The following is a 23,186-nucleotide window of genomic DNA, read 5'->3' as shown; positions in this document are numbered from 1 at the left end:
GATGGCACCTGACAACAAAACAACAACAATTCCAGAACATAATAAAGGATGGAAAACTCCTGAATATATTTTATGAAGCAGGCATACAAAAAACAGGCAAAGGCATCACTAAAAAAAAAAATTATAGACCAGTATTCGTCATGAGGAGTCCCGGTGTGATGCTGTAGGGTACACACTGGATCACAGAGTCAGTTTGAATCAAAAGGCCAGCAATTCAAGCACACCAGCTACTCCTCCTTATACATGGTATCAGTGAGTTATAACCAACTCTATGCCACTTAACAACAACAACAAAAACAACATCCCTCGTGAACATAGATGCAAAACTTCTCAACAAAATCCTAGCAAAAAGAATTCAACAACATATCAAGAAATAAAACATCGTGACCTACTGGGATTCGTGCCAGGGATGCAACTATGGTTCAATATTATAAAAATAGCCAACATAAGCCACCATATAAATATAAAAAAGGAAATGAACCACATGATCTTTTCTATTAATGCAGAAAAGGCATTTGACAAAATCCAATATCCATTCCTGATGAAAACACTCAACAAGTAGAAATAGAAAGGGAATTCCTCAACATGTTTAAGAGCATATATATATATATACAAATCCAACAGCCAATGTTACTTTCAGTGGAGAGAAACTGAAATCATTCCTTTTGTGAACAGGAACCAGAAAAGCATACCTTTTTTCACTACTCCTATTCAATACTGTTCTGGAAGTCTTAGCCAGAGCTGTAAGACAAGAAAGGGAAATTAAAGGAATCAAAATTGGCAAAGAAGAAGTAAAACTCTCTATTTGCAGATAATATGATCCTATACTTAGAACATCCTAAAGAAAATTGTTGGAACTCATTGAAAGATTCAGCAAAGTGGCAGAATACCATATTCAATATACAACATTCAGTTGGATTCCTCTATACTAATAAAGACAGTACTGAAAAGGAAATTACGGAAATAGTACCATTTACAACTACCACCCAAAATATGAAATATGTACTACAATATCAAATTCAGAAAATGATATATACAAAAAGGAACTTTAAAGAACTTTGGCAAGCAGCTTTTATGTTTTGGACTATAAAACATGTAAAAGGTATTTTAATCTTAAAAAATGTTACTTCTATTGTAAACTATCCTCAATATTATTTCTATACTCCATTTAGAATACCTGTCACAAATAGAACCTAAGTGTCTAGGGTAAAGTGTAGGTTCTAGAATCTACATTTTTAGCAAGTTCCCCAGGGTGTCTTATATTCATTAAGTAGGAGATTTTCTATCATAGATCATCTTACAGGTTCATTAGTATCAACTGACTACAAAGCATGCCTGAAGCATGAATGAGTTTATATGATGGGTTAGGAGTTTTAGGATGGTCCATTCAAATACCAATGAAAATTCCCATAGCATAGTAGGTTCTAAACTATTCTTACTCATTCAGTACTTAGCCATAAAATACAATTTATGATTCAACTCATTTATTCATTTACTCACAAATGCTTAATAGCTGTCAGCTACTTGTGATCATCTCAATAGATGAAGACAAAGCATTTGACAAAACCTAACTTTCATTTATGATAAAAACAGCAACTATGAATAGAAGAGGATTTTTTAAAACTGATAAAAGGCATTTATGAGGAAAGCTATAGTTCATTTCATTTTTTTTAAATTTTATTTAAGTTTTTATTGTGTACTGAGTGAGTGAAGGTTTACAGGGCAGATCATCAATTTTACATTCAACAAATCACTGTACTGATTACAACCCCCTCCGTGTACCCTTAGCCAGCAGTATTTACCTCTATTCACTTTTTTTCTTCTCTTTTGGTGTACACATACCTGAAAATATATATTCATATATTCGTTTAAATGTCCAAAGGGCACATTTTGCATGCCAGCCTCCTGCCCACAGGCACACTGCTTTTCCAGATCATTGGCCTATAGTCCTGTACTGACTTCTGTGTCTCTCTATGCCATCACCTCAGCCACCATCTCTGTTGTCGCTGCTTTTCTAATTAGGGTCCCTCTCGCTTCTCTCATGTTCTTCCCACTTCATGGTCCTAGGGTCCTCTGTTCCTGAAATGACCAATTCACTGCTCCCTCCTTTTAGTTACACATCTACATTTACAGTTGTGACAATCACCATTAGACCTGATAACAAATGCTTTGTTAATTTCATACTTAATGGTTATCTTAGTTATCTACTGCTGCTGTAACAGAAATACCACAAGTGGATAGCTTTAACAAAAATGTATTCTCTCACAGTTTGGGAGGCTAGAAGTATGAATCCAGAGCACCAGTTCTAGAAAAAGCTCCTCCTCTCTTTTAAGCATCTATAAGCCCAGCATTCCTTGGAGGTCTCCATGTGTCTTGACATCAATCTTTCCCTGAATCTAGGAAGTTCAGTGTAGCGTCCCCCACACCCAAAGTACACACTCCATCCTGACAATTCTTTCTTGGTGGTAGTAGGTCCCCTTTTCTGCACTCTTCTCTCTCTTTTTATCTTTTGTAAGATGAAAGGTGTAGCATGTCACCCCCCATGGGAATCCCCCTTCCATTTTATCAGAGTCATGATGGAATTAAGACTGGTGTATCCCACCCTTAACCTTCTAAATAGTTTATCACATCATATCACATCATGGGGAATCATCACATAACTACCAAATCACTAAGAATCATGGCCCAGCCAAGCTGATACATATTTTGCATGGGGGGCGGGGGGAGCACAATTCAATCAATGACAGTAGTGAAGGACTGAATTCTTTCTTCCCAAAATATTAATTGTTAAAAAGGCATGGATATACACTATGATGGATTATATTCAACTTGTACTACAAATTCTAACCAGAAAAATAAATAAATAAAAAGCATCCAGATTGGAAAACCAGAATCACTTGCCATTAAGTGTACTTCACCTCATGGTAATTGCATGTTGGGATGGTGCTCCAAAGAATTTTCAATATCAGATTTTTTTTTAAAGTAGATTTCCAGGACTTTGTTATCTGGAACATTGCAGGATAAGCACTTGGTATTGAAAAAGGAAAGAGCTATTGATCCTTGCAACAATATGGATGAATCTTAAAATAATTATGCTAAGTGAAGAAGCCAGACCAAAAAACACCCAAAAAGAACTTATATTCTGTGTTTCCATTTATAGAAACCAAAGAGGAGTCCTGGTATAGCACACTGGACTGCAAGGTTGGTTTGAACTGCAAAGTCAGTGGTTCAAGCTCACCAGCCACTCCGTGGAAACCCTATACAGGGTCACTATGAGTTGAAACCAACTCCATAGTACTTAACAACAACAACAGACAAATCTGTAGTTACTGGACTCAGATCAGTGATTGTCTGGGTGTATGGAGTAGGGAAGGGAGACAGGAAGAATTACAGAGGGTTACAAGAAATCTTGTAGGAGTGAAGAAACTTTGGGTGATGAATATGTTGTTTTTCTTGGTCATCTTGATGGTTCTAATAAGGCCAAAGCTTAACAAATCATATACCTTAAATTTGTGCATAATACATATTGCCTCAATGTTGTTGTTGTTAGGTGCCATTGAGTCGCTACCAACTCATAGCAACCCTATGTACAACAGAACGAAACACTGCCTGATCCTAGGCCAACCTCACTAGTGTTGCCACACTTGAGTCCATCAATGCTGCCACTTGGCTAATCCATCTCATTGGGGGTCAGCTCTTAAAAGAAAGGAACTAACTCATTGTTTTTAAAATCTACATTTGTATGGTTGTTTTTTTCTCATGGTAGTGTAAGAAGGAAAAGAGGACAATGGATGGGCATCTACAGTGTTTCAGGATCTATTCTAGGCAACTGAATAGATTATTATAAATTATAAATTTTAATAATAGCCTTCATTTTCTCAATTTTTTGTAGTAAAAATTGATTGTAGTAAAATATGTAAAACAGAAATTTGCCATTTTAGCCATTTCCAAGTCTATAATTCAGCAGCATTAATTACATTTACAATGTTGTACAAGCATCATTACTATCTATTTCCAAAAGTTTTTCATCACTTCAAACAGAAACTCTATAACCCTTAAGCAGTAATTCCATATTTCCCCTGTCCACCTGTCCCTTGTTGTTGTTGTTAAGTGCTGTCGAGTCGGTTCCGACCCATAGCGACCCTGTACCACTAATAAACTTTTGTCCTTATTGTGAGATGGAATGAGCCGGAACACAAACACCCACATGTAAGGCTTTATTGGAGGTCGGGAGCAGAGAGAGAGAGAGAGAGAGAGAGAGAGTATTGTCGGGGGAAGGACTTTTATACTGGTTAAAGTGGAGGGCGGGGTGGAGATTAGTGAAGGTAAGTGATAGGTTGACTAGGGATGCCATGCAGGTAGGGAGAGAGGAAGTTCCCATAGGTTGAAAGAGAGGTTCTGGGAGGGAGAGCGAAAGCATGGCAAGCAGCCATTTTATTATGCACGTGGATGAGAGATTCTATCATTTATATATTCACCTACTCTAAATATTTTATATAAGCGAGATCATAGTCAAACATAAGACTTTACAAAATCTCTCCCAAGACAATGCAAGTGGAGTACAATAATCCTCCATTTGTCTAAACATTGTATTTGAAATTAGATACTTGCTGACATTAACCTGTTATCTCCCTGAAGTCACCATTTTGTATTATTAGTGGTGGTGGTGGTTATGTGTCGTGGAGTCGGTTCCAACTCATAGCGACCTTGTACAGGGTTTCCGAGGCTGTAAATCTTTACAGGAGCAGAAAGCCTCACCTTTCTCCCATAGTACAGCTGGTAGTTTCGAACTGCTGACCTTGCAATATTGGGGTAAAAATGGGCACTACTGAGGGAAGTTAGTACGTTTTGGCAAGTTGTTAGCACATTCAGCAATTGAAATGAGTTTCAAGTGTGGAAGCAAAATAGGAAAATGATTAACATCACTAAAGCTGCTTCTTTTCGTTGATACTAAAGCAGAGTTTGGGGCAGCTTCTCCTATCAAAAAGTAAATGAATAAAATTAGTAGATAGTAATGTAGACCTAAGTGTCAAATTCAATTGTTAACAACAGTTACCACCAAGGTACTGAACTAGATGCTCAGTAGAGTCCCATCCTGGAAATGTCATGAATTTAGAATAAAAACTACAACTAGGAACTTTACCATGCACAAATAGAGACAAAGCTGGTATTATCAATAAAACGATGTTGCCCAAAATATGTGTTACAAATCCCAATCCCTATATTCACGGTTATAATCTCATTTGGGGATTGTTTTCCTTGTTATGTTAATGAGACAATTTTAGTGTATGGTTTGTTTTAAGTCAATCTCTTTTGAAATAAGATTAAGAGCAGATTACATAAGGGAACAAGCAAGCACAAATAGAAGGAAAGATACACACCACATGAACACCAAGGAACCTAGGACTAGAAGCTGGAAATAGACTAAGATCTTGCCGCATAGCAAACAGAGAGAGAGAGCAAGAATCGGTGCCCTGAATTCAGACTTTTATTCCCTTAAACTCTAAGAAAATAAACATCTGTTAATTAAAGTCACCCTCTTGTGGTATTTCTGTTATAGCAGAATAAGATAACTAAGACAGCTGGTTTCTCTGCAGAGAAGACTTTCTAAGGAATTTAAACAACAGTTACAGTTTTGACTGTGTACAGGGTCCCTAAGGCACCAAAAGAGGTCTGGTCTCTTGGTAAGACTCAGGCAACTCATGGTGTAGAAAGATGAGTCAGCTGAGCGCCCCTTCTCTCCTCCAGTCAGGTCCTCCAGACACATAGTTCACACAGTGATGGCATCTTCTCAGATCTTGTGAACTAAAGAATACTTATTTTCATTTAAAAAAAATCAAATATGACTTCTTCTGGTGTTGTTAGTTACTACTGAGCAGACTCCAACTCATAGAGACTGTATAGGATTTCCAAGGCTACAACTCTTTAGGAGAGCAAAAAGCCTAATCTTTCTTCCTGTGGAGTGACTGGTGGGATTGGTCTGCTGTTCTTGTGGGTATAAGCCCAGTGATTATCCTACAAGAACAAAGTTAAAATTTAATAAGATATTTAAAATCCAAAACACAGTACAAAGAGTAAGATGCTCGTTATAACAAAACCTGTAAGTATTGCTCATAATTTTAATCATCAGAGAGTTTATTCTACAATCTTGCCAAATCAAAATTCTCAATTTGTGTGTGTGTGTGTGTACTGACCAGCTTTAAGAGTGTTGCAGAATGCTGCATTCATCCAAAGTTAAAAGTGGACCTAGAAATGCACGAGCAGACACATGCTCTGACTGGTAACCACGTTGGTCACTGATAAGGGGAACCGCGGGAAAACAGCAATGAAGCTACGAGCTAAGCCCTGAAATGTTCAATATACTCCTGTGAACCCAGGTGGAGACCTGGTTAGCTAGCAGTGTGGCGAGACCTGGGGACTCTTGGGCCCAGAGTCAGTGACATAGCCACAGAGGACTAGAGTGGAGAGTGACGTATCCAGCTGATAAGAAGAGAAGGCATATGCATAAGAACACCCACACTTTTAGATAATACCCACTTAACCTGGCTTCAATGACTGGATGATCAGAGCTCAACCAGAAGAAGAAAGAAGAGGAAAAAAAGAGTAATCTGATACAATTTGATGAACTTGACTTACACCTATGGATGCAGTAGCTCCAAAGAGGAAACAAATCTTAAAACGAGGATCATTCCCACCCCCTCCATACACAGAGTAGACAGGGATGGACAACTTGGACATTGGCTACCCAAAATGGGGGGGGGGGGGCTACAAAGGCAAGAAATGACTGGCTTACAAGCTTTCAAGAGGGAGCCAAGATCCAGAGGGTGCAGAGGAAGGTAGAATCTCCACTGAGTAGTATCCAATCTGTCTGGGCGAGACTGATGAAAGGAGATGGGGATAGGTCTCTTGGATACAATAGTGAATAATTGTTATCAGGACTGACTGCAAGGGTTGGAACTGTAAAGGTGGACATTTTGTAGCAAAAGGAGGGGAGTGATTGACTTTGCAGTCTAGGAGCGGAGGTCCCTGGGACCATCAAGGGTGAAGAGCAGAGAGCGGGACCCTACCCAGAGAAGCAGTGACACCAGAAATGGAGGCAGAGACGATGATGTGGAGAGATGGAGTGGCTAGGGTCTTTAGACCCAGAGAGGGAGAGGGGCTGTTTGCTGACTACCGGGGTGGTGGGGGGGCAGGCTTGCAGGATATACCCTTTGGTTGGTTGATGATATACAATAGGATGAATGTAAAGCTAATATTCGCCAATGTAAACTATCACATAATTCACAATAAAACATTTAAAAAAAAAAAGTGGTCATAGAGCACATCATTCTTTGCAAATGTATTCAAAATTTTCCTAAGTGTAAATTTTAATTCGACTTAGTTTTTCCTCAAATGAATTCTATATTCATGAATTGAATGGATAACAATGTGGGTCTACTCACTGACTATCCATTCCCATTTCTATTATTGAGGCATCATTTTAAAAAGGAAGGTGAGATCATGGAGTCATATTTTTTAGAGCTAGGGATCTCTGACATTTCTTTGAAATTGAAATTCTCTGAAATGGATTTAATTTTCAAATAATGGTGCTGATATCTTAAGAAAGAGAGACTTTTTCAAAATCCCATTGATAACTAGAACTGGAACCAAACTGCAGGTGATTTGAAAGCTAGACCTTTACCTATTTTTATAGATGTATAACAAAACAGTTGCAGTCTATTTCTCAGAAGTCTTTCTCTACATGTTCCAAATTATGGATCCTTTCAAGTAAAAAGTGTACCTTGGTTTCATGAGCTTTAATTCAGATATTCTGTAGCAGCTGTGTTATTCACACTGTGAGAAAGGATTTACTAGTCAATTCACTGAAAGAATAATTTGTTTTCCTTATGGCTGAAGCAGCTGAATAATATAGTACTATATTGGAGGCAACATTCACAGTAAGATTTTTTTTTAGTTATTAAATCATCTTACTCCACTTTTTGCTTTTGAAGTGATCCAGTGCGTATAAACAATTTCTGGGAATTACCTTTCTTTTAATTCCTAACTTGGTGTCACTTTGTACTGGAAAAAGTTCTTTCCTTCATTTATCTGTATTTTCACATTTTAGGAAATTCAGCCAGAATCTGGTTGCTCAGCTCTGGTACTTTGTGAAATGTGTTTACTTTGGATTATCTGCCTATCAAATCCGTTGTGGCTACCCAACAAGAGTCCTTGGAAACTTCCTCACAAAGAGCTACAATTATGTCAACCTCTTCTTATTTCAAGGGTAAGTTTATTCTACATTACTGCCATAATTGTGAGGTTGGCATTAAAGTTTTTTCCTACCTGGGGAGGAATGTGAGAAGGAGAACTACAGAAATAAAGCAATAAGTAACTCTCAGTTTTTGATAAAAGAATAACTACACCTCTTTAAGCATCTTTCCATAGGTAGTTGCCACACACTGGTCAAGATGTTGTTCCAGGACCATCCACATGTGCTTCAGTATCCTATAAAGGAGCCCTGGTATCACAGTAGGTTACAAGTAGGGCTGATAACTGCAAGATTTGAATCCATCAGCTGCTCTGCAGGAGAAAGATGAGGCATTTTGCTCCTGTAAAGATTTACAGACTCATAAACCCTACAGAGTCAGAACTGACTCCATGGCACACAACCAACTAATCAACAGTATCATTGCTGTGATAACATTTTAGAACAACAACAACAAAAAACAAAACAAAACAATGATGCATGACCTAAACATTAGTATACTTCTATACACAATGTGGCTGTGACTTGTAGGATAAGCACTGGGCTAACCACAAGGTCAGCAGTTTGAGTCCAGCAGTTGCTCCAAGGAAGAAAGATTTTTGCTCCCTAAAGATTTACAGCCTCAGAAAATCTATACAGGATCACTATATATTAGAATGATTCCACGGTACTTAACATGGTATGCATAACACACAGAATACTCAGAATCTGGAAGATTCCAAAATTCCTGGTCAGCTTAATGTCATGTAAGTTTACTCAGTGCAGAGGTTATTTATCCTATATAATATCAGATGAAATGCCACATGTCTTGTTTGTTCCTAGTAGTAAATTAGCTAGGTACTCAAATCAGTCATGTTGTTCTCCTATATGAAGATTTAATGTCAATATCTCCTCTCTGTTTCCTGGAAAGTGATACCATGGTATAAAAGATGTGGCTGTTCATAGTTCCACTGTCCCCTTCATGGCACTTGGCCAGGGAAAGTCCTGAGATGCCGAGAAATGTTTAACAAAGCTCTGTCCTGTGTCCAGGTTGACATTTTTTTCCAGAGGTTGAGTTATTTTTCATTCAACAGATCTGAGGTATAATTTCAGAGTAGTCATTCCCAAATGAAATACAAGTGGTCCAGGTAGAGTCACTTCAGCCTTAGCAAGCTGACTTGCTATTGGAGCATCCAGTCAGGACCAAGGACATTCCTAGTCCAGATGTCTTCTTTTGCTTGCCTTCATATTTTGCAGAGCATGTCTATAATCTTCACTAATCATTCTATAGTAAATCCACAACTCTACCAATGTGAGTTTGATAGATTTTCATAACACACAAGTAGATTTAAAGAAAAACAAGTTTATCACAAATATATTTCAAGAGAAAAATCACAATTTGTTAAGATCATTAGAGAAAAAGCATGTAATATACTAATGTATACATTTGACTTCTAATGAACAGCTGTTGCTTTCCTGGTATGCTTTTACTATAGGGGTCACCTTGTTATTTTTCGTAACTCATGAGGGTTAAAATAATTTCAACAGACAATGAACTGCTGGGGCGAGGTGGGTGGTGGGCCCATCCTCAAATGTCTCTGAAACATGATGTGATTGCTGTCAGGTTCCGCCTCGTTCCATTTTTGACTGAATTGCGAGCTGTCATGGACTGGGTGTGGACAGACACGACTCTGAGCCTTTCCAGTTGGATCTGTGTGGAGGACATTTATGCTCACATATTCATCCTGAAGTGCTGGCGAGAATCAGAAAAAGTAAGAAATTAATAAAAGTTAAAAGTGCCTATATTCCTGTTTGTTTCTCTTTGTTACAGACTAGCTATTAGATTAATGTGAAGTTCTCTGCATGTTTTGTGACCAAATAAATAGAGGCAGGCACAAAAACAACTAGAACCTGTAAATGTCCCATAAATTTCTAGTCCACTACACTTGGGAATAATAGCTTCACTGCTGCTATAATGTTTGTTTTTTGTTTTGTTGGGGTTTTTTTTTGACAATATCATCCAGATGTTGTCTTTTGGCAGATGTATATTGTAGTTCTTTTAGGAAAAAGAAATGACATATTGCTGTATAACCCAATAATTCTTAAGTGTCCATGTAGGAGCTGGAAGGAATGTGATTTGATGGAGAAAAGTAGAGTCAGGGGGCTTGGATTCCTGCTCACCCTCTGAGTCACACTTTATGAAGGACAGATAATTTAACCTCTTTGTATAAAGGAAATGGAAGTGCAAACATTTGCTTATTCTCCTAGGTAGCATATTAAGATTTAAATATGGGCAGAATTCCTATTATTTAATATATTTTTCAAACACTTAACATGTAGATCAGAAGCCTGATATAAAACAACAACAGAAAACCCTGCAAATAGCCAAGTGGTATATGTGTTTTTATTCTCAAATTGATACTGCCCTCTTTGGAAAAGTGTACTCTAATCCATAAAATTTTGAGAGTTTTCTGACGTTTTCCATGGAAATCTCAGCTCCACAGTCAGGTGGCCCACTGTGTTGTGGTCTTGGTGTCTGGTGGAGTTTCTGGGAGTGAAGGTGATGGGGGCTTATAGTAGACTTAAAAGCATGTTGGTTTATCCTGACTTTTAGGGAATCCATAAACTAGTGGACTTAGATCAGGAGATTGATAATGATGACAAAATATGAAAGCTACTCTACAAAAAGAATATTGAAGATAGCTTTCAGGATGACAAAGGAAATCTTGGCATGTGGGGAAAAGTAGGAAGAACCAAGAATTATTTGGTGTGAAGTAGAAAAAACATTAAGGAAGGAAGAAAGAAAAATTGTTTTCAACTATTTGAAGTACTGACAAGTTGAAGATCAATTAGAGTCAATTTTTGAGTCCAGAAAATGGAATGAAGACAAATAGGTGAAAGTTCCCACAGGTTTCAGTGGAATAACAATCAAAAAGCTACCTTCAGCTCAGAATTGGCTACCCTGGAAGTTGTCAGCAAGAGACATCAGGTCCCTGAAGAATCACACAGAGAAGAATTCATATCATGAAACATGTGGATGGAAAACACTAGGTCTCCCGCTGGCTCTTGGAGTGACCCACTCAGTGTAATATTATCTCAATAACCTATTGCTACTAACGAGCCACTTAGATAACAGAAACTTAGTGGTTTAAAAGAACCACTATCTTATTTGCTCACAGTTCAGTGAGTCATCAGTTTGAATTAGGCACCACTGGACACTTCTGCTGCTGCTTTGCCAGGTGACTCCTGTTGCAGTAGTGTTCAGTTGTACAGCCAGAACCAGATGTTACTGATTTATCTAACTCAGGTATCCAGCTCTTGGTTGGATTTCTCTCTCCATAAGTATGGTCATGCTCAGTGAGGCCATCTGAGCTTCTTTCCATGATGGTAGCACATCCCAAGCAAAGTAGAAAGAAAGTATGGTGTCACCTCACCATTACATTTACTCTATTCTGGTGTCAAAGCAAATCAAATGTCTAGCTTAGCATCAAGGAGATAGAGAGCTTGGTTGGAGGAGTAGCAATGTCATATTGAGATAGCAATGAAACAAATTTGGGACTTTTAAAAAATTAAATCTACCATAACATTTAATAGGCATCTCCTGTGTGCTCAGCGCTCTGCTGGACATGGGAGATAGATTAGTGATCCAAGCATACAGTGTTCTCCACTTTCATGGACCAGAGTCCTTCCCACTGTCTGAAACATCCTGCCCAATGATCTCATTTGTCTAACCCCTGCCTACTTTCAGATCTCAAGTAGACACCTCTTTTTCCTGTAGGGATCCTTTGTTATTTGGGCTGGGGACCCACATGAAGTGCCTGTGAGTTCACAGCTGGGGACACCAAACTCCAGGACTCACATGCTTAAGTTAAGTAAAAGCAGAAACCAGATAACTGACTGCACTCACCCAAGAGTAAACCAACACCAACACCAATGTCCAGCATCTGGAGAAGGGTGCTCTCCTCACTTCCCCTCAAACCTACACAGTGATCAGTGGTATAGGCTGACCACCCCACCCACCCTTGCAATCAGTGACGCCCCCCTATTTCTCATCCCTGCTTGTCAATCCACCCAGGCAGCCTCATCTCCACAATCTCCACCCCTGTTGCTCTGCTTTCATAACCACTTGTAGCATGCTCCCATGGATCCTTGCTGGCAGAGTGCCTTTTTTTTTTTTAAGCTTTTATTGTCAATTGAATGAAAGCTAACAGGGCGTACAATCAGTTTTACATTCAACAAATCATACACCTTGTTTCATTACAATAATATTAATCCCTCCATGTACCATCAGATAGCAGTATTTCTCTCTATTCACTTTATCTCTCTTTTTTTTTTTTTTAAACACTCGTGCATATATAATAATTTACACCACCAAAGGGCACATTCTCCAAGTCTGCTTCCTGGCCATCAGCTCTCAGTCCCTCTTTTCCCATGAATCTAGAGTCCTAAGCTGCTCCCTCTCTCCATGTCCCTGTCTCTGCTTCCATCTCTGGTGTCACTACTTCTATGGATAAGGTCACGCATTCCACTTGTGCTCTTCTCCCTTGATAGTCCTAGAGTCCTTTGTTTCTGGGCTGCAAAATTAACTACTCCCTAATTTTTTATACAAAATTTCTACCTTTATAATTGTGACAGTTGCAATTAGTCATGATAACTGTTACTCACTATTGAATCATAAGAATCTTATCCCCATCTCTTTTAACCAGACCCATCTAGACAAGATGAAAACTATTCAGTGGGAACTCTTTCTTCCTTCACACACTCTTAAACTAAACACCCTCGTGAAACCTTGTAAGTCAGTCACTTTGTGCCTTTATCGTCCCCTTCATTTTAGGTAGCCAGTGTCTAAGTTGTCCATCCTATCTACTGTGTGTACAAAGCTCATAGCATTGATACTTTATGTGAAGACTTGTTCACTCTCTGTTGGTATTTAGAGTTACTACCTCCATGATTATAGGTCAAGTTCATCAAATTGCAGCAAGTTACCCTTGTTTCCTTTAAGAAAACAGTTTTTCTGGTTGTTTTTTTTAATCTTCCTCTAGTCGAGTTCTGATTATCAAGCCATCAAGGCTAGGTCAAATGGGTATTATCTGCAAGTTTGGGTGTTCTTGTGCATCTCCCCTCACTTCATATCAGCTGGATGCTTTACTCCCAACTCTAGCCCTCTGTGGCTATATCCTTGTCCATGGACCAACCAGCCCCTCCCCTTCTCTCTCTCATCTCCAGGTCAATGGGAGTCTATGAACCATGGTTGAACTCAGCCCATTTCTTCATTGCTATCTTTCCCCCTCTTCCACTCACCAGTAGACCAATGTGGTTGTCAGCAAGCTTACATGCCTCCTCATATGTTCCATTTGAGTTTCAGTCTTACAGGGGGTTTTTGTCCTGAATGAACTTGATTGTTTGCCTTGATGCTTCCCGGTGAACAGCTTGCTTATTCTTGAAGTAGCCAGTCATACTGTCATTTTTGTTTTGGGTTTTTCCTGATGATCTTTCTTTGAAGATGTAACTTCTGTTGCTCTAACTGTTCCAGGCTGGTCTGCTTGTCCCTTCTAGTGGGAATGTCCCACCTCAGAAGGTTCTGGGTGGGGCTCAGGATTCCACCTAAGGTCCTATATACTGCAAAGGCTCTGTAAGAGGGCTATTTCACTGGGCAAGTTGTAGAAACCCTTTTAAGTTCCAATCAGTTATAGGCTGAAGACAGGCTTACAGGCTTTCTGTAATCATGTTTCCCAACATTCCTTTCTGTCCCACTCAAGTATCTATTTTACAATAGTAGGCAAGGGAAACCAATATTCATAAGACAGTCAAGCATCTTAGTATTATTTTATTATTTTCTCTCTTCAAACTATTCCTACATCCTTGTATCATAGAGCCCTGTTGTTCCAAGGTTAAGCATGCTACACTATTTACCTCTGTCCCATTTAGCCCATGCAAAGCTGTCTCAGTGTTCCCTTATCTACCTAGTTTTTCTACCTCCTACCCCTTCTTGTATTGCCATCCCCAACACCTAAACTATGATGTGTCTGCCCCTACACTGTGCTTTATCATCACCTCCCTCCACCTCCCCCTAACCCCCAACCCCAACCCCATCATTATGGTTACCTTGTATTCCATTAACTTTTTCCTCTAATTAAGATATAGTCTATTTTATCCTGTTATCTACCTGACCTTCTCACCACCTGGATCTTTATTCCTATGTGTTTACTTTCTTTCACATTGTAATTGTTTTGATCATAGACTCACCTTCCTGATCCGCTGAATTTGTTCTTACAGTTTTGTTCTGTTCTCGACTCGCCCATTTGTTGATTGAGTTCTGGGAGATGCTGCCCCATATGCCAATCTCTGGTTGTTTTCTGTTCTTGTTGGTTCTCAGTCCACAGAACTCCCTTTAGGATGCTTTGCAGTTCAGGGTTGGCTTTGGCAAAATCCCTTAGCTTCTGTTTATCCTGGAATGTTTTGATTACACCGTCATATTTGATTGACATCTTTGCTGTGTAGAGGATTCTTGGTTGGCAGGTTTTTTTTTTTTTCTTTTAGGGTTTTAGATATGTCTCTCCATTGCCTCATTCTAGCCTCCATGATTTCTGCTGAGAGATCAGAGCTTAATCTGACTTGCTTGCCTTTGTATGTAACACTTCTCTTTTCCCTAGCTTCTTTCAGGATTCTGTCTTTATCTTTGATTTTAGAGAGCTTGATTATTATATGTCTTGGTGATTTTCTTTTAGGGTCTATCCTTCCTGGGGTTCGTTAAACTTCTTTAATGCTTATCTTTTCACTCTTCAGGATGTTAGGGAAATTTTCTTCCAGAAGTTCAACTATCTCCTCTGTGGCTTGTGTGATTCTTCCTGTTCTGGAGTTCTGATAATTCTTAAGGTATTCTTCTTCATGTTGTCCAACATGAATCTTAGACTGTCTTCAGATTGTTTTATCCTTTTTACTGTTTGCTCTTCTATCTTAGTAGTATTGAGAGATTTGTCTTCCAGCTCACTAGTTTTGCCTTCCCTCTCTTCAATTCTACCCCTTTGCCCTCTCAGTGTATTGTCCATTTCTGATATTCTATTATTAATTGTTTGGACCTCTTTCTGTAGTTTTTGAATTGTTTCCAATGCTGTATCTATCTTATTTGATTGTTCCTGTTGTGCTTTCCTGATTTTTTCCTTATTTTTCTCAACTCCATTGTAAAGTGTTTTGGTACATTTTTAAATCATTTTTCTGAATTCCTTCTCAGGCATTTCCAAAGACTGCCCTCCTTCTTATGGAGTGTAGGTCTACCTTCAGCTCTTCAGTCACTTTATCTCATTTCTGTACATGCACTGATATGGTCATCTGCTTCTGCTGCTTGGGCAGAAGTGTGTGTTTTGGTATTTTTTTATGCTTTCTGATTGCCTCCAGGTAGATGTGATCATAGACTGACTTCTCTTTTCACTCTTCTTACTACTCCACTCATAGTAACTATCAGAGGTGTTGGCTGCCTACCTGATGTATGGCAGTTGGTATTGGTTCTTGCCTGGATTGTGGTATTTTATAGGGTATGATTGTAGCTTGACAATATGGCAGCAATTGCTGTCTCTTCTTGGGTAATGTAGGGAGATAAAGAGTCCCCTAAAGGTAAGAGGGGACCAAAAAAAAAAAAAAAAAAAGATTGGATGCTGTAGTCTATAATCACAGAAAAGAGAGAAGAGAAAAAACAAACAAACAAAAAATCTGTAGCCTAATATGAGTATGATTTAAATGTCCTCTTTCGGTTTCTTGCCTTCAAGTCGGCCTGAGAAATTTCAAGATGCCATTATTGGTCATTATGGTATAACTCAGGATTTAATTTCCAGCCTGTTTCCTTTTTAGTCTGCCAATCATGCTCCACAACCCTATTCAGGCCTTTTCCCTAGTGGTAAACAATTCAGGGCTGGATGTGGCCATTTTGCGCTGACATTTTGATTTTAAATGGCAGCTGTTCCTTTAAATTTTGATGATATCTGTGCACATGCGTAGTAGAACACTCCAGAGGCACCTAACAACAACAACAATAATGTGGTTTAGAGTTCTGGGACCATCTCCTGAATCTGCTTCGTCCAGTATTCTGTGTTATTGCTGATGGAGATCCTCACTGCACTTCTACTCTATCTTGCCATCTTGTTTGCCTCTCAGCAGAGTGCCTTTTGCAGAGCACACTCATGGTTCAGGATGATTGCTCATGCCCAATACCAGGCTACTTTCCTGGTGTCCTGGAGTGTGTGTTCCACAGATCACATGCCACTTACATACTACCTACATGGTCAGAGGAATACATCCTTTCTTGTAGAGCAAATGCCTTGTGCCTGTTGCCTCCACTATCCAAAATATACACTCAAGCCCACTGCCAAGCTAGTTTTTTAAAATCTTTTTTTTTTCCTTTCTCTTTCTTTCTTTCTTCTTCTTCTTTTTAGCCTTGTTCTCTTAATTTCCCTGTGTTTGCCTCATCTGGCAGAAGATGCTGAGCACATATTGTGATGGCTTATGTGTTGCTGTGATGCTGGAAGCTATGCTACTGGTATTTTAAATACCACCAAGATCACCAGTGAGGCTTCCACACTAAGAAGAAGAGGCAAATCACTTCTGAAGGGTTAGCCATTGAAAACCTAGTGAATGGCTATGAAACATTGTTTGGTATAGAACCAGATGATGAGTGCCTCCAGTTGGAAGGCACTCAAAACACAAGTAAGGAAGAGCTTCCTCCTCAGAGTAGAGTTGATCTTAATGATGTGGATGAAATAAAGCATTGGAACTTTCATTTTATGGACAAAATATTGAAAAATGCAGAAATCTTCATTAAGTGGGAACAACCTCAATTGAATTAAGACACTTAACTACAATGGGACTGATTGGACCCCATGATGTAGGGGCCAGTGGTAGTACTTAACTAACAAAAACAAGATGGGCATGGTTACTGTAATGGCCTGCAGAGTCAAAGCAGTAATCAGAATAATCTGACTCACATGGACTTTATGGTATTAGCTACTTAGGCATGGTGTCCCTAGGAGTGCTTACTAAATATTTACTTGAGCTGTACAACTGGAAGAACTTGAGGTCAAGTGTGGTGGCAGTCTAACTTGAATTGCCAAAATAGAATATTACAGCCCTAAAGCAGTTCCCAGAATTGAACCAGTTTACAAGGCCATAAACTCTTAATTGATGTGGAGGCCAGGTCCCCTTGAAGAAGGACCCCACTACACTCACCAAAATACCTACTGTTGATCTTTCTCCCATCTTTACCCAAAGTGATCTACACCTTCTGTGAGAATAACTATTCATTGTTGTTGTTGTTAGATACCATCAAGTCAGTGCCAACTAATAGTGACCCTGTGTACAAAAGAACAAAACACTGCCCGGTCCTGGACCAACCTCACAATTGTTGCCACGCTTGAGCCCATTGATGCTGCCCTATTGCCAATCCATCTCATTGGTGGTCTTCCTCTTTTTCTCTGACCCTCACCTTACCAAACATGATATCCTTCTCCAGCAACTGGTCCCTCCTGACAATATGTCAGAAGTATGAGAGATGAAGTTTGGCCATCTTGGTCTCCAAGGAGCACTCTGGCTGCACTTCTTCCAACACGGATCTGTTTGTTCTTTGGCAGCCAGTGGTACTTTCAATATTCTCCTCTAACACTATAACTCAAAAGGATCAATTCTTCTATGGTCTTCCTTATTCACAGTCCAGCTTTCTCATGTATGAAGTTATTGAAAATACCATAGCTTGGGTCCGTGGCACCTTTGTCCTCAAGCTGATATCTTTTTTCTTCAACACTTTAAAAAGGTCTTGTGCAGCAGATTTACCTAATGCAATACATCATCTGATTTCTTGACTGCTGCTTCCATGAGTGTTGATAGTTGATCCAAGAAGAATGAAGTCCTTGACAACTTCAGTCTTTTCTCCGCTGAAAATAATGTTGTTTGTTGGTCCATTTGTGAGGATTTTTGTTTTCTTTACATTGAGATGCAATCGATACTGAAGGCTGTGCTCTTTGATCTTCATCAGTAAATATTTTAAGTCCTCTTCACTCTCAGCAAGCAAGGTTGTATCATCTGCATATCACAGGTTGTTAATGAGTCTTCCTCCAATTCTGATGCCATGTTTTTCTTTATATAACCCAGTTTCTTAGATTATTATTTCTTCCTCCAATTCTGATGCCATGTTTTTCTTTATATAACCCAGTTTCTTAGATACAGGTTGACTAAGTATGGCAAAAGAATACAACCCTGTCACACACCATTTTTTAATTTTAAACCATTCATTGTTGCCATGTTCTTTTCGAACCACTGCCTCTTGGTCCAGGTACAGATTCCTCATGAGCACAATTAAGTGTTCTGGAATACTCATACTTTGCCATGTTGTCCATAGCTTGTCATGATCCACATAATAGAAAGCCTTTGCATAGTCAGTAAAGCACAGGTAGACATCTTTCTGATATTCTCTGCTTTCAGCCAAAATCCATCAGACATTAGCAATGTCCTTGTTCCATGTCCTCTTCTGAATCCAGCTTGAACCTCTGGAAGTACTCTGTCAATGTATGCTTGAAGCCGCTTCTCTATCACTTTAGTAAAACTTTACTCACATGGGATATCAAAGATATTGTCCGATCATTTCTGCATTCTGTTAGGTCACCTCTCTTTGGAATGGGCACAAATACGGATCTCTTCCAAGCAGTTACTCAGATAGTTGTCTTCCAAATTTGTTGGCATAGATGAATGAGTGCCTTCAGTGCCACCTCACTTTCTTGAAAGATTTCAATTTTTATTCTATCAATTCCTGGAACCTTGTTCTTTGCCAATTTCTTCAATACATCTTGGACTTCATCCTTCAGGATCATTGGCTCTTGATCATATGCTACCTCTTGAAACGGTTGAACATCAACCATGTCCTTTTGGTACAGTGACTCTGTGTATTCCTTCTATCTTCTCTTGAAGCTTTCTGTAGCATTTAATAATTTGCCTAGAGAATCCTTCAATAACGAAAGTCGAAGCTTGAATTTTTTCTTCAGTTCCCCCAGCTTGAGAAATGCTGAGCGTGTTCTTCCTTTATGGTTTTCTGACTCCAGATCTTTGCACATTTTTTTTTTTTAAATCTTTGCATATAATATTTGACTTTATCTTCTCGATCTGACCTTTGAAATTTTCTGTTCAGCTCTCATACCTCCTCATTTCTTCCATTTGCTTTAGCATCTCAAGCTGGAGAGCAAGTTTTAGTGTCTCTTCTGATATCCATTTTTGATCTTTTCATTCTTTCTTCTCTTCTTAATGACTTTTTGCTTTCTTCATGTATGATGTTCTTAATGTCTTCCCACAAGTCTTTTGGTCTTTGGTCTTTAGTGTTTAATGTATCAAATCTGTTCCTCAGATGATCTCTAAATTCAAGCGGGATATATTCAAGGTCAGAATTTGGCTCTCATAGACTTGTTTTCATTTTCTTCAGTTTGAATTTGCATATGAGCAATTTATGGTCTGTTCCACAATCTGCCTCTGACCTTGTTTTGACTGATGACATGGAGCTTTCCCATCGTCTCTTTCTACAGATGTAGTCAATTTGATTTCTATGTATTCCATCTGGTGAGGTCCATGCGCATAGTTATCTCTTATGCTGTCTATAGAAGGTATTTGAAATGAACAAATCATTGATTTTGCAGAATTCTATCATGCAATCTCCAGCATCATTTCTATCACCAAGGCCATATTTTCCAACTACTGATCTTTCCTCTTTGTTCCCAACCTTTGCATTCCAATCACTAGTAATGACCAATACCTCTTGATTGCATGTTTAATCAATTTTAGATTGAAGAAGTTGATAGAAATCTTTTATTTCATCCTCTCTGGTGTTAGTGATTGGTGTGTAAATTTGAATAATAGTATTAACTGAGCTTCCCTGTAGGCGCATGGATATTATCCTATCACAGACAGTGTTGTACCTCATGACTGATCTGGATATGTTCTTTTTGACAATGAATGCAGCACCATTCCTCTTCAATATGTCATTCCTGGCATGGTAAATCATGTGGTCATCAGATTCAAAATGGCCAATACCAGTCCACTTCAGCTCACTAATGCCTAAGATATCAATGTTTATGCGTTCCATTTCATTTTTGACAATTCCCAGTTTTCCTAAATTCATACTTCACACATTCCATGTTCCAATTATTAATGGATGTTTACAGCTGTTTCTCTTCATTTTGAGTTGTGCCCTCTCAGCAAATGAAGGTCCCACTGGCTTTACTCTCATGAGCTTTACTCCATTCGTGTCATCACGGTCAACTCTACTTTGAGGAGGCAGCTCTTCCCCAGTCACATTTTGAGTGCCTTCCAAACTGAGGGGCTCAGTTTCTAACACTATATCTGACAGTTTTTGTCTGCTATTCCTAAGGTTTTCCGCGACTAAATATTTGGAAGTAGTTCATCACTCCTTCTTCCTAGTCTGTCTTCGTCTGGAAGCTCACCTGAAACCTGTCCACCACGGGTGACTCTGCTGGTATTTAAAATACTCATGGCATAGCTTCCAGAGTCATAGCAACTCACAAGACACCACAGTATAACAAACTGACAGATGAGTGGTGGAACTATTCATTGGGTAAAATGAAATATAAATCTTAGGATTCATTAGCCTGTGAGCCAACAGCCTGCTATCTTAATATGTTATTTACAAAGGGAAACCAATAAGATTAAGTCCTGATTTCTTAGCATAAACTATGTTAACAAGTAAGCTAAAGGATGACATAAAAGAAACCTTGAAAGAAATTGCCCACCAAGAGTTATATACTTAGCAAAATTGTTCCTCAAATACAAAGGCAAAATTGGAACATTTCAAGATAAACAGAAATGAAGGGAATTTGTAAAAATTCCGCTTACAAGAAATGTTAAAGAGATTCTTCAGAGAACCAACAACATCAAACAACATCCTGAGATTAAGACACATAACATCACCCAGAAGCCAATCCAAATAAAGATGTTCAAAAACAAAATAAAACCTACAAAATAGGGAATCAGAGATATCAATCAAATACAGAGTAAAAGGAGTGAATAAATTAATTATTTATAGGACTTTAAAATAGAGAGGAAGTCAAGATAGTGTCAAAATAAAGCAGATTGTTTTGAATTTAGAAAGAATAATAAATTGTAGTGTAACCACAAAGAAATAAACTTTCTAACAAAAATCAGAAATAAGAAAATCATAAAGACTCTGTAAACACAAAATCAGTAGCAACAGAAAGAAATGAGAGTCAAATCTGTAATCAAAATGAACTGAACACAGAAAAGTACATGGAATTAAAAAGGTATTAGCCCCACCCCCCCACCCCCACCAAAAAAGCATACCATGACAGCAATCGCTATCCTTAATCATACTGAATATAACTGGATTAAATGCACAAGTCAAGGTACAGAGTGACAGAATAGATGGATGGAAAATCACATATCAAACAACAACCTAAACAAAGCATAACTGACAGTATTGGTGGTGGTGGTTTGTGCCATGGAGTCGGTTCCAACCCATAGTGACCCTGCACAGAGTTTCCGAGGCTATAAATCTTTACAGGAGCAGAAAGCTCCATCTTTCTCCCATGGAACTGCTGATAATTTTGAACTGCTGATCGTGAGATTAGCAACCCAACTTGTAATTACTACACTACCAGAGTTCCTTGACTGACAATATTAATTTCTGATAAAATGTACTTTAAGGCAAAAACCAGCATAACAGGCAAGGAAGGGCACTGTATAATGATTAAAGGGTAAATGTAACATAGTCATAGTAAATGAAAGTGACCCTAAAATACACGAATCAAACATTAATAGAATTGAATAAAAGATATAGAAAACTTCACAATATTATTAGAAGACGTTAACATACCACTTTTGATGAAGACAGAACTAGAAAGAAACTCAAAAAAATATAGAAGATTTAAGCAACAAAATCAATCAACTTGACCTCACAGACTTATAAAGAACACTCCATCCAACAAAAGCACAATACACATTCTTTTCTAGTATATATAGATCATTCCCCAGAATGGACCATATTTCGACCATAAAGCAATCACCAGTAAATTTAAAATACTGAAATTGTACACAGCATCTTCTCAGATCACAACACTATAAAATTAAAAATCAAAAACGGGAAGAACAAATAAAAGAATCAAATACATGGAAGATGAATAACACCCTGCTTAAAAACTACTGGGGGGAGAACAAACAAGATGGCGGATCAGGTGGACGTGTAGCAGAGAGCTCCGCCAACAACAATACATAATACCTGACAAAGCAGGCTCAGGGAACAGTCCCAGAATTCTGAACCACGTATAAAGGAATACTTAGAAGGTTGGAAGGCTCACAGCTGGGGGAATTTGTGGCACAAGCAAGAAATCCATTGCTTTCTAGTTCGGAACACTCAGCTGCTCCAGGAGCCGCCATCTTGGGTGAGACCACGCGGGGGAAGGATCTGAGCAACCACAGACGCCTGGTAGAACTGCTGAGATAAAGGTGTGGATATTCTTTTCTTTTGGTATCTGTTCATTGCTCCCTTGTTTGCGAACCTCCATTCTGGTGACTATAGGGGTGCCTGAGCTAGTGGGCACCCCAGCCCCACCCTCAGAGGGTTCTACTTACTACGCATGTGCACAGATCTCCTCGAAATTTAAAGAGATAGTTTCCAATTAAAGCCAAACGGCCACAGCCGGCCCTGAACTGTTACCAACTAGAAAAAAGGCCTGAAGGGGGATTGTGGAGCGGGACAAGCAGACAAAAGAGGAAATAGGCCGAAAATTAAATCCTAAGTTACGTCAAAACGACCAACAGTCATTTTGAAACTTCTCAGGAAGAAGAGTGAAAAGGGAAGCCCATTTCCTGATCACATCTACCTGGAGGTCTTCAGAAAGCATGAAAAATACCAAAATACACACCCATCTAAGTATTAAGCCCACAAATAGCCCCTGAAGAT

The 23,186-nt window shown here is 38.8% G+C and overlaps 1 protein-coding gene across 1 annotated transcript in view; it reads left to right on the top strand.

Annotated features, from left to right (window-relative positions):
• Positions 1–23,186, top strand: part of PIEZO2 (piezo-type mechanosensitive ion channel component 2) — an 861,527-nt gene that overhangs the window by 815,620 nt on the left and 22,721 nt on the right. The window contains exons 44-45 of the mRNA XM_006868690.1: positions 8,108–8,266; positions 9,852–9,999. Coding sequence (XP_006868752.1) covers positions 8,108–8,266; positions 9,852–9,999 — 307 coding nt within the window. The remainder of the gene's footprint in view (positions 1–8,107; positions 8,267–9,851; positions 10,000–23,186) is intronic.

The sequence above is a fragment of the Chrysochloris asiatica genome, unplaced genomic scaffold, assembly GCF_000296735.1.
Source record: "Chrysochloris asiatica unplaced genomic scaffold, ChrAsi1.0 scaffold00122, whole genome shotgun sequence".
In the NCBI taxonomy this organism is placed as follows: Eukaryota; Metazoa; Chordata; class Mammalia; order Afrosoricida; family Chrysochloridae; genus Chrysochloris; species Chrysochloris asiatica.
Note: the sequence above shows the minus strand (reverse complement) of the source record. Positions and strands in the feature narration are given on the sequence as shown.